This window comes from Cylas formicarius, unplaced genomic scaffold, assembly GCF_029955315.1.
Source record: "Cylas formicarius isolate icCylForm1 unplaced genomic scaffold, icCylForm1.1 PGA_scaffold_4__25_contigs__length_36172078, whole genome shotgun sequence".
Taxonomy (NCBI): Eukaryota; Metazoa; Arthropoda; class Insecta; order Coleoptera; family Brentidae; genus Cylas; species Cylas formicarius.
In genome coordinates, this window is record NW_026844334.1 from 3,742,547 (window position 1) to 3,759,979 (window position 17,433).

The following is a 17,433-nucleotide window of genomic DNA, read 5'->3' on the forward strand; positions in this document are numbered from 1 at the left end:
GGTTGAATGGAGAATGAGATTATTAGCGCTTGATACTTCTTTACTTAATTGTTCAACTTCTGTTACTGTAGACAAAATCGGGGTTTTTATTGGCGCAGAATGTGGCTATTTATTAATAACATTAACGTTGGGCAAAGGTGATAAGGGATTATTATCCGGAGGAGCACTTCGTGACGAATATTCCTTTGAAAAGGTTTTCTGTACATTAAAATCGTTGCAAATATTTCCAGGACAACTTCGAATATCGTTAGCATGTACACGTTTTATTTTATAATTTACTTCAAGTAAATCAGTTGAATGAATTTATATTATTTCAAATTTGCCTTTCTGAAAGGCTTTTAATAGCTTAGTAATATAAAGAAAAATCATATCTATGACAAAAGTCAACGTTAAAAAAAAAACAATAACCTACTGCTTTTTGAAAAATTCTGAGTGGTTCGACGTCTCGCAAACAACCAGCAGTAAGTTCGAAGTAACATTTTAGCACGAACTATACCTAAATGTTACTCATGGAAAAATTTAAAAAAAATATCTTGCAACGTTATTTATCATATTCATAAGTTATACTTTTTATAGTGTTGCAGCTTTAGGTTTAAAGTAAAGCACAAAAAACATCTATTTAGTGAATAAAAAATGTAAACCTAAATAATTCAAGAACGGCATATTCAAATATCAACAATCTATATATTTATCAAATCAGGAGAAAAAGATCGTTCGCCACAACAGAAAGCATATAAGGCGTCCCATTTAAAAATAAAAAAACTTGCTAATATTTCTCAATACAGGGCGATGAAAGTTCTCAGGTAACAATTTTTATTGTGTTATCTGTGAAGCGATTCATTGGTTTCCATTTCAACCAGCGGCGTCCGTCCTCGAAATGTATCCCGTATTTTAAAAAAAATAGTATGCCGTTGATATTTATTCGGGTGAATATTTTCTTTACATAAAAGTCGACTCTAATGTTTTCGTTGTCTGACGCCATCGTTATTGATTAACATAGATAAATTAAAAATATAAATTAACCATCAGCCACCCACCACTTCAAAATTTAATTCATAAGTTTAAGAGACACCCTGAGACCACAGGAATACATTATTATTTTTTCTCTGCATCCTCGCCAATGGCACGCGTTACCCACAGCTAAATATACCGTTGGATTTTTTTCTTTGTTTCAGATAATGGACAATTCCTTGCCGTTTTCTTCGAAAATTTGCCCCAATGACAGGACCGATCTTGGGATATAAGGTATATCTAATATACAAATTAAGGACTCATACTGGAATAATGGAATTATAAGGTGTAAAAAAATATTTTTTTCTAGTTTACCGATTAATTTTAAATTGAGCGCACTTATTACTAATGTTCTTTTCTACTTGTGGACCAAGTTTCCACAACAAATTGCAGACTAATTAGGCTCCAATTCGATTTCCTGGCGGAATCTTGAACAAATATGGTAAAGATATCAAAAGTAATTCATCCCTATTCATAAAAAGGGTGACCAATGATATTAACCATTTTAGTTCCATTGTTATTATCCTTGTCATTGCAAAAACCACTTTTTATGGTTAATAACTTTTTGACAATATCACTAACTGTATTATGCACCCAGAGTTAATTTCCGCTGCACTTGCAATGCAATTCTGTAGATAGAATAGAATGGCCGAACAAGTGTTTTCCCCAGAAGTCTGTTCTCGGGCCTCTTGTTCATCATTTCCATATACGATCTTCCTATTTCTCCGCCGAATGCTCAAGTAACAAAAATTGATATTGATATATCTTTCAGCAAGAAAACCTTCTTATATCACTCTCTCTTTTTGGACTTGTTGTTGTTCGCACTCTTCCCTGGACACGTCCAATTGATGAACTTTGCAGAAACTTATCCAGCAGATTGTTCTTGCTGAGAATCAGCATCAATAATGAGTGTCGAATTTGAGCCACCCTATACATAGCTTCTCGATCAAACAACGTCCTGTATTATTACTTTATGTGTCAAATGTCTGCTAACTTATCTCTTGTTTCGTCCAATTTCCATGAATGGTTAATACATTTTTTTATTTTTTTTTTACTTTTTTTACTTTTATGGACGCCCTGTATATACGGTTTCTCTCTCGCTACTGGCGAACGCATAAAACCCATTTCTCCCTGGGTTTAACGAACCCCGCGGCCAATTTTGTAAAGTGGTGTTAATGTCCAGGATCGTAAAATGTTATTATTTATCTGCGGCAATTGGAAGGGCGAGAAGAAGATCCTATAAACATTTTTATCGCCGTCTCATCATCTCGATCGTTTTTATTTTCGAAACGGATTAGCGCCCGTTTTTTGACACCCGAACCGAGCGTGAAACCGGGCGGGGCGCTATTTACTTATTGGACCAATTCCCGAGGACAGGGACGTATTAGGATTTTAATTTGTCGGAAAATTCAATTCGTTTGATATATTTGGATATATTTTTGTACGATTTCTAATATTAATTTTTTTTAACATTTGTGATACCTAGATAATTTTAATATATTTAATATTTAATACATATTTTTTAAAATATTTATGTTTAATTAATATTTAATATATTTCATTTAATTTATTTGGTATATTTTTACATGTTTAAACCTTTGCACTCGTATGCCGTCTGTCTTATCATTACAGCAGGTTGGCCCGTCTTTCACCCCCTAAGCTCATTTCTAATATTTCTAAATTGCTTTCTTGAATCTTCGTTTATTTATTTGTTTATTTTATATCTGTTGATGTATATATTCCAACCACTTCAGTTCACATGTCCACCACTTTTGCATTTTGAATATTACTCAGTTTTATAACTAACACGATTGGGTTAAAGTTCCGTGTATATTTCGATAGGAAAAATTTCAAACACCCAAGAAATTTGTACAAGATGAAATTGAAAATGAATTGTAAAGTAGTGATGATTAAATTTACATTGAAAATGATAGATTGGATAGTGATAATATTAGAGCCTCTAGTTAGTGATATTATAGTTACTAAAAGACAGAGATTCTTTACCATAAAGTTCAAGCAGCAGTGAAGAAAACCAGACAGGATTTTATTTACTTCTGGGAATAAAATGGTAGGACCAGATATTCCTTTTTTACTGATGAGCTAATAATAAAAATAGAAGTTGTCAAAAGGTGGGTAGATATTACAGTACATAGTTTACCGCATTTATTCGGGTTGTCCTAAATATGTGTACGATAATCTTATTTAATTTCCAAGATTTTTGGTCACAACATTCTAACGCCGAAATACATTTTTTTTACTGGCATATTTAGAGGAGAATGATTTTTACAAACTTTTTTTTATGCCCCACTTGCACTAAAACCATCTCTCTTAGGGCTCGAAAGTCAGTCATTATATAGATTATTTGGACAAGTAATTCAAAGAACAATTTGTTCCATCAAGAGAGATATAGGTAGACGAATCTGTTGTTGGATTTAAGGGCAAAATTAGTGTTTTAACTTACAATCCTAACAAGCCTACGAAATGGGGAATACGAATTTATGTAGGTAATGACGGATGCTAACACCGGATAAGTTTATTCAATTTTGCCGTACTAAGGAAGCTTGACATCAGAAGATTTAGTGAGACCTGATGTACCTGTGTACCTGTGTTACATCTGTGTAAAAAATTGATAGACAATAACCCAGGATGAAGAGGATATCGTTCTTACACCGATAGATACTATACGGGCTTGCCACTTACAGAAGAACTGTTAAAACTAAATGTTCATTTGCGGAAGATAACACGACTGCTTCGAACGGTACCGTACACTAGAACATTATAGGATGTAATTTTTTATATTGCGTATGAATTTATTTAATAATAATGGTAGTGATTATCATAATAATAATAAAATTAAAAAAAAACATGGTTTTTATAAAGCGATTTTTTTTATTAGAAAAAAACAATATAAAAAAATCCGAGTACACAGATAAGTAGATAAATTAATAGTCCGAGTATAGTGTACTCGCGAAAGGAGATATATGCGAGTGCAAAGGGTTAATATATTACATTTATTTAATACATTTTATTTTATACACTTTTCATTTGCTTTCCATTTAACGAAACTTTTTGATGACTTTATTTTTCGACTGTTTTAATGATTTTCTTAGATTCTTCTCCCATTTTAAGTGCTAGTGTTGTAGATTTCATAAAAAAACATGTTGACGAGACGTAGAAAATCCTAATAATCCTTTAAATCGTATTGTTAAACTCAGTATAGTTAATTTAGGTTAAGTTAGAATAATATAAATTTATATATTGAAGTACATTAATAAAAAATAGTGGTCTTATTTTTGAAATTTTTTTTTTCGAATTGTAATTTGAGAAATATTTGCGGTTTATATATTTTTAATTGACTTTTTCCACTTTTTCAAAAACCATACAGTGTAGTCACTCAATTCTGCCACATATTGGATTTGTTTTTTGGTAATTCCGTTACTAAAATAGAATTGTGGTCAATAGAATAGAGAAATGCTATCGAGGAAGTTGTTTAGAATTAAAAGTTACGCACAAATACCAAAACACGGCCTTAAGATTTTTTTTTTAATCAAATCAATTTGTCAGAACGTTGTTTAAATTCAAGCAAATTTCAAAATTAAATTTGATTTTTAATATTTTACGCCAAAATTATGTTTGCTTCAACGACGCTAAGTACAACTTAAACATTTTCAAACAATTCTATATCGTTAGGTAAACCATCAGTATATTAAGGAAATGCGAAGGATTATGTATTAAAATAATTTAAAAAAAAATCGAAAAATATTAAAAAATACTTGGTAAAATTTGATTGCACCCAATTTCTACGGTTTAAATGTGAAGATGGACTTTTACTTACTTTTACTCTGCTAAATTTGAAGTTGATATCTGCACTTAACAACACATTTCTCATTTAGCACGGAATATCGGGAACACCCTGTACAATAGGTAAAAACCTTAAATGCAAAAGTTTTTGCTGTATATAAAAGAAAGTGAGGTCTTTCAGTTATAACCAATTTTCACTAACAGAAGGACCCATTTTTCATTTTTTTTTGAATTTGTAACGCACCCTGTATATTTTTGAAAAATTGTCCAGAATAAATGTTTATGGAGTCGTTGCCTCTGCGTCTTCCGGCCTTGTAAACGGTTTTTGAAAAATGATGTTTTTTGTAGACGATTTTTAATTTTTTTAAAATACTTCCCAATCCCTCAGCTCCCCCATTTTCAATAGATTCCGTTACGGGGCAAAGCTGCATATATGTGCCAAATATGAAGTCCATTACTTCAAATTTCGGACACTTAAAAGATGGATACCGGCGTCGGATCAGGGCCACTTCTTATAGGCTTATGTGCCTCGTGGAGGGTTAAAAAGGAGGTTCGAAAGTTATTCGAGAAAAACCAAAAGGCGAGAACAGAGAACGGAGAACGGACAGACAAAAAAAATTTTTTTTCGACGGTGATCATTTCTGTACCAACGGCGATCGCATAGGACCTACCGTTACCGAGAGTACTTTTGAGACAGTGACAAAGTGTCTTTAATAATTGGAAGGATAAATGACAATAATATTAGATTAGTAGTGGAAGCTACAGGTATTAAAGATCCTAACTTACTAGCAGCCTATCTTAAAAATAAGTACCATCATGCAGTCAATTTTCAACCCAATATACCAGGCCCCACAGGTGTACAAACAAAGTTTATTGCCAGTACAAACACCTACAAAAATCGAGAAAAAAATGTAACAAAATGTATTTGTTGTGGGTTAGACGGTCACCTCAAGCCAATATGCAGACATCGGAATAAAGTTTGTCATTTTTGTAAATATACAGGGCATATAGAAAAAAAATGTTTTAAGAAGAAAGATTCGCAAAATGCACAAACGAATATTCAAATATCAAAATATAACTGATAAATTTGAATCTGTTAAGAGAATTAAGTTTAATAATGCCCAAAATAAGTTTAACAAAATTATTTTGTTAAACAACCAACAACAAGAGGCTTTTCTAGATTTCCCCAATATTTTGATGACCCTGTATAGCGTTGTAATAATTGAATTTTGATGGACTTAATAAACAAAATTTTCTCAGTTCCATTCAACTTCAATTTGTTTCTTGAAGACTTGTCGTATTGTCAGTTGTCTTCGAGGAAGAAAATTAAATTTCCGCACGCTTCATAGACATAATTGTTATTTATTATTAACGTAAATCATTCGAGGCGGGCACATTTTCCTCAATACGCCCCTGCGCTGTCCCGGGGTCCGTTTTTTCTCACGCAACTTAGACGGATATTTAGCGACCAAGCCTAAAGCGTATTAGGCGAAAATCTTGTTTGTTTCCCGCCCGGATTTTCTCACCCGCAACGACGACCGGCCTTTTTTTCCCGAGAAACGCGCCCAAAACAAAAACCTTGAAAGGCGCGCTCGGCAATCTTGCATTATTTATGACGTCTCGCGGATTTTTCGGAAAAATGCGCGCCCTTGCCAATCAAACGGTCTCCCTCGAGACCGATACGAAAATCCCCACGGACGTCCATTATGCAAATGGACGCGTTCAGTATTCCGATGCGTATTAGGTGTTATCCCGATAACATCTAATGTGACACCCTTTGGCGATGTCTTTTTTCCGTCGCCACGGACGCCGATTTCGCATTGACCGTTGAAAAATAATTAATTACAATCGAAAGTGTTTCGAGGTGATCGAACACCAACCTAAAATGTTCGGAGAATATCAACGTGGCGGTATAGTCCTTTCCCAAATAAATGGTTTCGACTTAATTAAAGTTACCGGCGGCATGCAAAGATAATAGAAATAGAACTTAATCCTTATGTCGTTTTTTTTTACTCTTAATTTTTCACGTAACTGATCACTATTCAAGACGGTTTGTAGTGTCTAATGTCTATGGTCGATACGATTTCTGATGGCATAGCCGGCAATAAAATGCCAGGCAGAATAACACTAAAAATAAAAATATCTGTCTGACCCATGCAAGACACGAATCTACATGAAGAAATTATGATAATTTGTTAAAAAAATGATTGAAACCTCTATCCCTGTAATAAAAATTAAAACAAAACTGAAAAACTGTAAACAATATAATCTGCCAAGAGTAAATATATAAGTAAAGACACGAATCTACATGAAGAAATTATGATAATTTGTTAAAAAAATGATTGAAACCTCTATCCCTGTAATAAAAATTAAAACAAAACTGAAAAACTGTAAACAATATAATCTGCCAAGAGTAAATATATAAGTAAAGTATGTTCATAGATATAAGAAAGTGACTAACTGATACGAATTAAGGAAGGACCCGGGCAAGCTGTAAGAATGAAATATGGCCGAACAGGCATAATTGTTACAGACGTATTCCTTTTGTAGGTTCAAGCTGTGTAGAACTTCAATTAATTGCTTTTTGGTATAATCTTCGTGAAAATAAATGTCGTTATTATACATGTAGTTTTGGATTGGTGCTTTTGTGTCACATGAGGAAGGGGTTTTAGTCAACTGTCTTTTGTGATAACTTGCATTGTCCATTACAATTACGCTGTTTAGAACTAGTTTGTTTTTAAACCAACTTTCAAATAAATCAGCGGTGGTGACTTCATGGCAATCCAAAGAAGAATCTTTAATATTTTTCTCAGACAGAGAAAGTCCATTTGGAATCCAACCATCTTTAGAGCCAGCATGCAAAATAGTTATTCTTTTAACTCTTTTTGATGGCGCGTTTGTTTTACACCTATCAGTTGAGTCAACCCAACCCTGTTCCGGGGTATCATAACTGTCGAACCAGGTTTCATCAAGTAAATAATTGGCCTTTGTTGTTCTCTGTAATTCCTAATTTTTTCTAGATATTCCAGTCGCCATTTCCGAATTCTAAAAGATTTCATTAAAACTTGCCTTTTGTCAATTTTTCTAAATCTAAAACCCATGCGTTGAATACACTTCCATAAGGTAGTTCTGCCACATTTAACACCGGTTTCATCTTTTTCAAGCCTCCTAATTAAGATATCTAATGTAGGCACGCTTTGTTCCTTGTATAACTGGTATAACTGGTAAATTTTACGCCGTATTATATCTTGATCACTTTCATCTACACTCGAGAAAATGTCAGCATCGCTTCTTTTTTTCCTCGCTGAAATGGGATTATTCACAATTTTCTATACAGTTGATGTTGGAATTTTCGTCAATGTGGCTGTTTCTTCTAAAGATGCTTGCTTGCTGTCAATGCTATCTTTCTATTTAGGGAAACGTCGACTAGTTTTGTCATTCTTCTTACGTCATCTGTCCACTGTAGTCTCTTGCCCATTACTTAGCTTATTTGAGATCCTGGCAAGTTTGTCCTGTTGTTTCTTCCTTGTTTGTACTGAATATTTTCCTCAGCACCTTTCTAAATATCTTGAGTCATTTTTTGTTTGCAACGGCTGGTCTCGTAACCATAAGTTTAATGTTTGCTCTCTGTAGATTTAGTTTAATTTTTCTCCTTAGTTCTTTTAGTTTCATTAAACTTTGAAGAGCAAAGAGGTAACGGTTTTCAGCTTGAATCTTTTTATTCACTTCTTCTGTGATGTCATTGTCTCCCCTAATACTTCAGCCTCGATTTTTGGATTGTCCTACCCTCTCAAATTTCTAAATATCGATAAAAAAAGCTTTGTATTATCCCATGTCTGTTGCGTTCCTTTTGATATACTTATCAGATTGATCCTGATGTTCCTAATCATATCTACATCGAATATATAACATATAGTAGCTGTAGTTTCAATCTTAGCATTCCTATTGATGCATTCTGCATGATGCCGGAGTCCATTATTAATGTTAACAGTGGTTCTGGTCCAACCTCATCTTTTACAACTTGCTCTTGCATTGCTAGCTACAACTTCATTCTACCTACTCTATCGAATGCCTACTTAAAGTCAATGAACAATTCTGGTCTATGGTCCCCCCACTATCTCTTCAGAATACGGCTTGATTTTTTTCAATGGAAAGTATCTCATAGGATGTATTAAACATACAACAAGTCTACCTACTTCTAGACACATTAGTGTTTCATTAAACAACAAACATTTATCTCTCAATGGCTAGCAAATTGCAAAAGCTGTCTATAATTCTTAACTTAATGCTAATTTGGATTTGGCTAAGATACTTTTGACTTTCGTGCAAATAATTGTGTCAGATCTCATTAAAACAAAAAAAATTGGGTTGCAGCAAATGTTTTGGAGAAAGCAACTAGGTCTTAGCTAAGCTGAAAGTGAAGTGTACAAAGAGCAACTAGTGCCTACACTTAATGTCTAAAGGAGCGACTTGTTAATGATCAAACTCAAACAAGTCGTGAGAAGCTTTGTTCTACTACTTCAAATAAAACAAAATGGAGAAGAGGCAAGTACTTTACCGTTAAATCATACGCATCTACTTACGTCAAACTACTTTTCCTCCGGTGACAGGGTTTGAAGTGTGGACTACTCCTTTTACGATGTGATTTTCGCTGACGTTGTCGTTTTTACTGGCAACACGTTTGAATCAAGAGTTTTTATTTATTTATTTATTTTATGCGAAAATGCGAATTAGGCAGGCGTTTTATGATCCCAACAAACTCACCGTAAAAGCAAAACGTTCGCACTGTTTTTCTTAGGTAGTTAGAATACTCAGAGCAACTTTCCTGACGTTGAGAATGCGGAATATAAGTTTACTTAAAAAAAAGTAATAAAAATATGCATGCATGACCTTACGGCATTGAAGATGTAGGTTAGGGTTGGTTAGTTTCAAAAATTCCTACAATAGAAATTTGATGAAAAACGACAAGTCTATGCGTCCTCAATATGATATTTCGTCTTTTTTATATTTTATCTTACTAACAATATGCTTTTCAAAAAATCCTTATGCAGTTTAGATATAGTAAAAGTCTTTGGGCTAAATTCTAACAAAGAACTCTCATTGTCACAGGATTAATTGCAGAAAATTTCTGTCATGTGTTAATCGTTATCAATGTTTGAATGTTGAATTTAGAATAGCTAAAAACGACTGAAAGCAGATTTGGTAAATTTTCTTAGTTGCACTAAGTTAGTCTATATCTGGTTGTGATATAACAGGTTAATTATACTTTAAAAGTGGGTATACTCGGCAGTTTTGTTTCTAGATTTGTTTTAACTGTTTTATAATCACAAATTGCTGAGCAATAAAACTTATTAGTGTTTATTAAGTCCAAATATACATCCACTTACTTTAAATACACTTTCATTAATCTTAGAGTAGTTAAAGAATTTATCGTTCATAAAGTACTTATTAAACATTCTGCGTATACAGTGAAGCTCCAATTATCCGGTCTGAATAAAGTGCCTCAAATTCAGATAAACGAAGTAAGAATTAAAATGCACTTTAACTATAAAATCGATCCTGAAGATTGAAACTTTGCTGTATATGTAGGTGTTACCTACAGGGTGTCTCACACAAGGTGAACGACATACTTTTCTCGAAGAAAACTGTGATAGTTATGAAGACATTTTGAACACGAATTCACTAAACGTGCGTGTATCCCTTTCGCTAATATTACCAGAGAGTCACATAACCTTAAACTTTGTTCTTACTGCTAAATTCAAAAACGAAATAAAAAATTGACGTCGATACGGGATAATTGCGACTAACCAAAAGTTTCCCCCTAAATAAAAATAACTTTTGCATTTAAAATTTAGAGGTTTCGAGAAAAGTATACAGTGTGTCCAAGATAAGGATGCACAGCATGGGGATCTCGGAAACTATAAGAGATACAGTGTCGGTTAAATTAGACAAAAGTTGCGCATTTTGATACCGAACAAGATCCCGTTTTACAAATTTGAAAATTCCAAGCCGTTCCGGAAATATCCGAGAAAAACCGAAATATTGCGATTTCGTTTTTATTATTTTTTAAAGCTATTTGAAAAGATATGAAAAAACGGAAAACACTTTTCCATTGGCACTTTTTAATCTCTCCAAATTGACGTTAACAAATTTTCATTACAGCGTTTCGATTCCATGGAACCACCATCAACTTTGATTTTTCTTATGGGACGGAAAAAAAGTACACACAGTATTAGGTTGTGCTTTTCATTGCGAATTCAACGATGTACGATACAATAGGGTTACTTATGTTTTTATCCAGAAAAATGGATTTTTAATACATTTCAGCATTTAAATGGAGTAGGCCATGACAAAATGACATCCAGTCAATTTCAATGACACATTAATGTTATTTGTCTTTGTTATCAGTCGATCATAAGTTTATTCCTTTAGTTATTGTTTTTTTTATTTTTATTGTTGTTGTCTTTTTCTAATTTATTTTGTTCTACAATAGAGGGAGGTAATTTTACAAACGAAGAAAAATGTGATATGCTGTCTTGCTACATCTGATGCCAAAGAAATTGTGTGGAAGCCGAGCGTATGTATTCTAACAAATACCCAGAGCGGAGACAACCTGACAAGAGTATTTTTCGGCGTTTGTTATTTAATCTGAAAGAATATGGATCATTTAAGAAGCCTGCATTATCCCGACAAAAACCTTCCAATGAAGAAAACCAATACATTGTTCTACAATCTGTTATCGAAAATCCACAAACTTCTACCAGAGAAATTGAAGACCAGAATGGGGTAGCTAAATCTACAGCTCAGTTTATTTTAAGGAAAAATGAATTTAAGCCTTACAAATTCAGAATATGTCAAGGATTAAAACCGGGGGACGACGAACGACGTAGACATTTTTGTGAGTGGTATACCAGGATGTGTGATGAGAGTTTTAATTTTCCATATAAAGTGATTTGGTCTGATGAAAGTATGGTGACCAATAACGGTATTTATAACAGGCGCAATACACACTATTGGTCGCAACAAAATCCACGTGTTAATAGACTATCCAGACATCAAGTTCGCTTTGGGTTTAATATTTGGTGTGGGATTTTTGGTAGCAAGATTATAGGCCCTATTTTCTATAATAATTCCTTAACTTCCGAGCGGTACCTTGACATCTTGAGGCACGATTTAGAAGATGCCTTAGATGATTTACCGCTAGGCGCTGTGCAAGGCTGCTGGTTCCAACAAGATGGTGCCCCAGCCCATAACTCCAGAGAAGTTCGCCAATATTTAACTGAACGGTTTGATGGAAAATACATTGGGACTTACAGTGAAACACCTTGGCCTCCAAGGTCCCCGGACTTAACTCCCTTGGACTTTTTCTTATGGGGCTACATAAAAAATGAGGTATTCAAAGAATGTTTTGACAACGAGGAACAATTACGTCAATCAGTACGAGCAGCGTTTAATAAAATTACTCCTGAAATGTTAAGTCGTGTTTTGGAGTCTAACGTGAGACGGGCGTACTTATGCCTAGAAAATGGAGGTCATTTATTCGAACATTTGTTATAGAATTTGTTTTTCATTAACTTGTTGGATTTAGTTGTTATGTTAAATGAACAGTTAGAGTTAGTAAATAAATAAACACATTAACTCGAACTTGTCAACCATTTTCTTTTGCCTTTCATCGTTCGGATCTCATGGCCTACTACAATAAAATACTAGAAATGTATTAAAAAGCCATTTTTCTGGATAAAAACATAAGTAACCGTATTGTATCGTACATCGTTGAATTCGCAATGAAAAGCACAACCTAATACTGTGTGTACTTTTTTTCCGTCCCATAAGAAAAATCAAAGTTGATGGTGGTTCCATGGAATCGAAACGCTGTAATGAAAATTTGTTAACGTCAATTTGGAGAGATTAAAAAGTGCCAATGGAAAAGTGTTTTCCGTTTTTTCATATCTTTTCAAATAGCTTTAAAAAATAATAAAAACGAAATCGCAATATTTCGGTTTTTCTCGGATATTTCCGGAACGGCTTGGAATTTTCAAATTTGTAAAACGGGATCTTGTTCGGTATCAAAATGCGCAACTTTTGTCTAATTTAACCGACACTGTATCTCTTATAGTTTCCGAGATCCCCATGCTGTGCATCCTTATCTTGGACACACTGTATATGGGTCGTCTTATGTGAGACGTGCTATATATACGGAAACAAATTTCACGCATAACTTCACACTCAAAAATCACTTCCGCCGTGCCACGCCCACTTACTCCCCCGAACGCCTTTAAAACAAATTTATTCGAATGTTTTTGCGCACCCGTTTCTCGGTCATTAACTGCCCGGGTCGTTTATTTTACGCAGGTGCATAATGGTGCGTTTTTTGCTCCATTAAACAATAATAACGACCGTTTCATCGGCCCTCTGACAGCGCGGGGGCGAAATCTGTGACAAGGTTGCCGATTGAAAGTTCTTAGACGACCGAGAGTAAATATTTTTGAAGAAAAAACGGTACGCCACTGTAATAGTAATAGTATTTTTGCCCAAAAACCAAAACAACCAAATTTCGGCGAGGTATCGAAAGCGGTGGCTCGCCAAAAATTTAAAAACATGCTCTTTAATAATCAAAATGCCCCTACAAAATTAGCGATAAGAAAATGATGATAAACAAACAAATTTGGACTCACCCGGTAGTCTAAAATTAAGAGTTTTACGTCATCGGATTTGTTAGAAAGTGCTTTTGCTAGACTATCAAGCGTGCTATGAGTGACGCGATTACGAATCGTTACCTTGCCGTCAGATGACGTTTTCTGATATACTCGCAAAATAAATGGAAGGTTATTACTTTTTTACGTTATTAGATAGTCAAAGATTATAGAATATGAATAAGTGAACTTAAAAATTTGAAAAAATTGAACTTTGGGAAGCATTTCCACTAATTTCTTAATTTTTCTTTTTTTTTTTTCAAATGATGTCCATGAAAAATGACTAAGAGAAAAATCAAACCGTATTCCGTATTGATTTTAACTCTCATAAATTTGATCCCTAGGTATTTTTAATTAATTAATTCGTTAAATTTGGTTTAGTTAAATTTTGGTTTCTTATTCCAGTAAATTGGTTAAGGCTTTCGCGGCCCGTTGATAAGCTATTATCTTGATTCGAGTTTAAAGGCCGTCGTCGGGTGGAATTACTTCCTAACGTTTCGCTAGCACGAGTGGCGAGCTTCTTCAGAGGTCCTTCCATCTCCGATGTTGGACGTAGACTGACGATTTCTCCTGCGCCGGTGGTATTTATGCCGATTGGTGGTGGGCGGGGCTTGTTCCGCTTCGGTTGGTCTCGGGATATCGATCGGTACTGCTCGGGCGTTCCTAAGGATCAATCTTTAAGCCTACAAAGAAGATCCAGCAGACCATCAGGTCAGCGAAGGACAAGAGGGACTCACTTTCAGATGCAGGAGTCTACCGCATTCCGTGTTCATGCGGAAAGGTCTACATCGGAACTACCAAGAGATCAATGGGAACGAGACTTAAGGAGCATAAAGCAAGCTGCAGGCTAGGACAGACAGAGAAGTCTGCAGTAGCTGAACACGCTCTGGGCAGCGGGAAACACAGACTCAACCAAATCTGGAACCCGATCCTTAGGAACGCCCAAACGGTACCGATCGATATCCCGAGACCAACCGAAGCGGAACAAGCCCCGCCCACTACCAATCGGCATAAATACAACCTGCGCAGGAGAAATCGTCAGCCTATGTCCAACATCGGAGATGGAAGGACCTCTGAAGAAGCTCGCCACTCGTGCTAGCGAAACGTTAGGAAGTAATTCCAACCGACGACGGCCTTTAAACCCGAATCAAGATAATAGCTTATTCCAGTAATTCCCAAAATTATCACATAACATGATAATTAATTATTTAATTAATCATATAAGGCCAACACACCGTAACCCTTCTAAAATATTAATCCCACAACAAAGAGGAAAACCTCTTCTGCATTGATTTAAGTTCTCATGTAGACATTATTCATGATGAATTATTAAATAAAATGATTAATAATTGCGTAATTAATTCTTGGTTAATTATTATTTAACCAATTACTGAACTTGCAATTTAAAAAATGCATTTCCAATAATTTCCTAAATTATCACACAAAACCCTAATTAGTTAATTATTTATGTTCTAAGGGTCAACGGCCCGCAACAAACAGGAAAAAGAGGAAAACTAAAACTCCTCCTGCATTGATTTAGGTTCTTATGTAAATCTCATTAATTTTATTAATTTATTAATCAATAACAAATTGATTAATGTGTAATTAGTAATTATTAATGAATAAATTAATAAATGAACTTATAACTCGGAAAAATGTTGTATTTTGGAAAGCATTTAGACTAATTCCCTAATTGATGGCATTAGGCGATAATTAATTAATTATTTAATTAATTATTAAGTATTAAACGCCAACGGACCGCAACCCTTGATATGATAATGACGATTAAACACAAGAGGAAATCTAAAACTATTTCTCTATTGATTTCAGTTACGATATAAATCTAATTAATTAATCGTGATACATTATTAATTTAATAAATCAGTAATCAATTGATTAGTTATTTATTGATTATTTGATTAATTCATTAATAATGAATTACTTATTAATAAATTGATATGAATAATTTTTTGATAAATGAACTTACAACTCAATAAGTTGCATTTTGGGAAGCATTTCCACTAGTTCCCATATTTAATTAAATAAAACTGTAATTAATTAATCAATAATTAAGAATTATTTAATGAATTTAGGCAACGAGAAAAATCAAAAGTAAACTTTAATTTTTAATTGCCAGGCCCAAAAATTTAATTAAACCTCAAGACGTCAATGAAGAGAGAAGACGAAGAAAATTTATAAAAAAATCCTTGTATTTCGAAACACCCTGTATTATCATATCGTTCACCGATACGATCTTCGTCAGATGAACGTGACGTATCACCCGTGACGAAATCGGACTATTAATTGCCGTTAAACAATCCTCGCGGCTTTTATCTTAATTTTATTAATATTATTCGAAAGATTTAGAAAAAAAAAAACGTCGGATGGGAGTAAATAGGCAATCTTTTACAAAGCGGAATGGCTTTTTTTTTCAATCAACCTCGCAACGCATATAATGAATGGCGGGAGGAGGCGTGTTTGGTATATAGTTTGCCACCCGGAACAATTTGCATAACTAACGACTGTTTAAAGCGATAAAATATGGCCGTACCATCGATAAATTTGTTTAATAATTAGCGACGGAATAGGTCACCCGCGTGTTTATTGACTTTCGATGCAGGTAAAGTTCATAAAAATCGGCGGGACTTTATTTTAGCCGGGGGGCGGCGACGGCGGCGGAGCGGGGGCGGCGACACATAAAACTAGACGGTTATCGTTTAACGGTACGTTGGAAGGGAGGGAGGAAAGTTAATTGATTTTTGACCTAGACATAGAGAACGTTTCGAATTCCGTACGCCTACATCAGGGAAACGCCGAGTGACTCCTTATGCACCTACACTAAATAGATGGCAACGTTGCCAACTCTGTAAAGCGGCGTTCTGTTATTAATCAAAAGTACCGAGTAAATCGAACGAGGTTTATATTAAATTCCGTTTAGGGTATGTGCATTAGATACGCCATTCAAAATTCCATCGGATTGGTTTATATTAACATTGCTTATTCATTCATCCGAGTCTTCAACATTAAAGGATAATTTTTCAAAGAAACTTCCACAGGCTACTGTAATACTCCTACGTCGGTTTTTGCTGACGTTTCGCCAATCATCCTATTGGCTTCTTCAGAGTTCGACTGAAACTGGTTCGCATTTTAGTCTGTAGCTGTCAAGTAACAATTTCTGAAATTCACAGGGAAACGAACCAAAACTATGAAATTCCAACATCTGATTTTGAAAATTGAACTGAGGTGACCTTTACTTGATGAAATCCATTTATCAAAATAAATAAGAACTAAAAGTTCAGATTTTCACGAAATTATATATTATGACATGACAATTGTTTCGACAACACCGTGTCTTTATCAAATGTCGATAATGATAAAGACACGGTGTTGTCGAAATAATTGTCATGTCATAATATATAATTTCGTGAAAATCTGAACTTTTAGTTTTTATTCTGATTTTGAAGTTTTTTTTTTTAATGTTACTTACTGACCAAAGGTGTTATTGTTAAGTATTGCTTTTTTATTGATTTGCGTACCTCATCGTCCCTTAAGAATTGTTGAACTGTGATTATTTATTATTACACATAAAAAGTTTCTCATTTAAACGTCGGCGTCTAATACGATTCGTGACGTCCCTTACGAGAGACTTATGCCAAAAATTCAGACTTATATCTATCAGAAATTCTGACTTGTTTCCAGAAATTCTGACTTTGGTCTCGGAAATTTTGACTTGCTTATTCTTTATTCATCACCCTGTATCTCTGATGCTTCGATTCGTGCTGTCGCGTAATTATGTCCGAAATTCTGACCTATTTTCGGGAAATTCTGACTTGTTTTTCGAAAATTCTGACTTTCATCCGATATCTCCGATGTTTCGATTCAAGATGTCCCTTAATAGACTTATGTCATTTGTTTTTCTAAAATCCTC

General features: G+C 34.3%; 1 protein-coding gene across 2 annotated transcripts in view; it reads left to right on the top strand.

Moving 5' to 3' along the window:
• LOC132700652 (uncharacterized) overlaps window positions 1–17,433 on the top strand; it is a 170,678-nt gene that overhangs the window by 100,404 nt on the left and 52,841 nt on the right. For both annotated transcript variants that reach the window (XM_060668117.1, XM_060668118.1), the window contains exon 2: window positions 1,176–1,245. Coding sequence is in view for 1 of the 2 variants with exons in the window: in XM_060668118.1 (XP_060524101.1) it covers window positions 1,219–1,245 (27 nt within the window). In the remaining variant the exon portion in view is untranslated. The remainder of the gene's footprint in view (window positions 1–1,175; window positions 1,246–17,433) is intronic.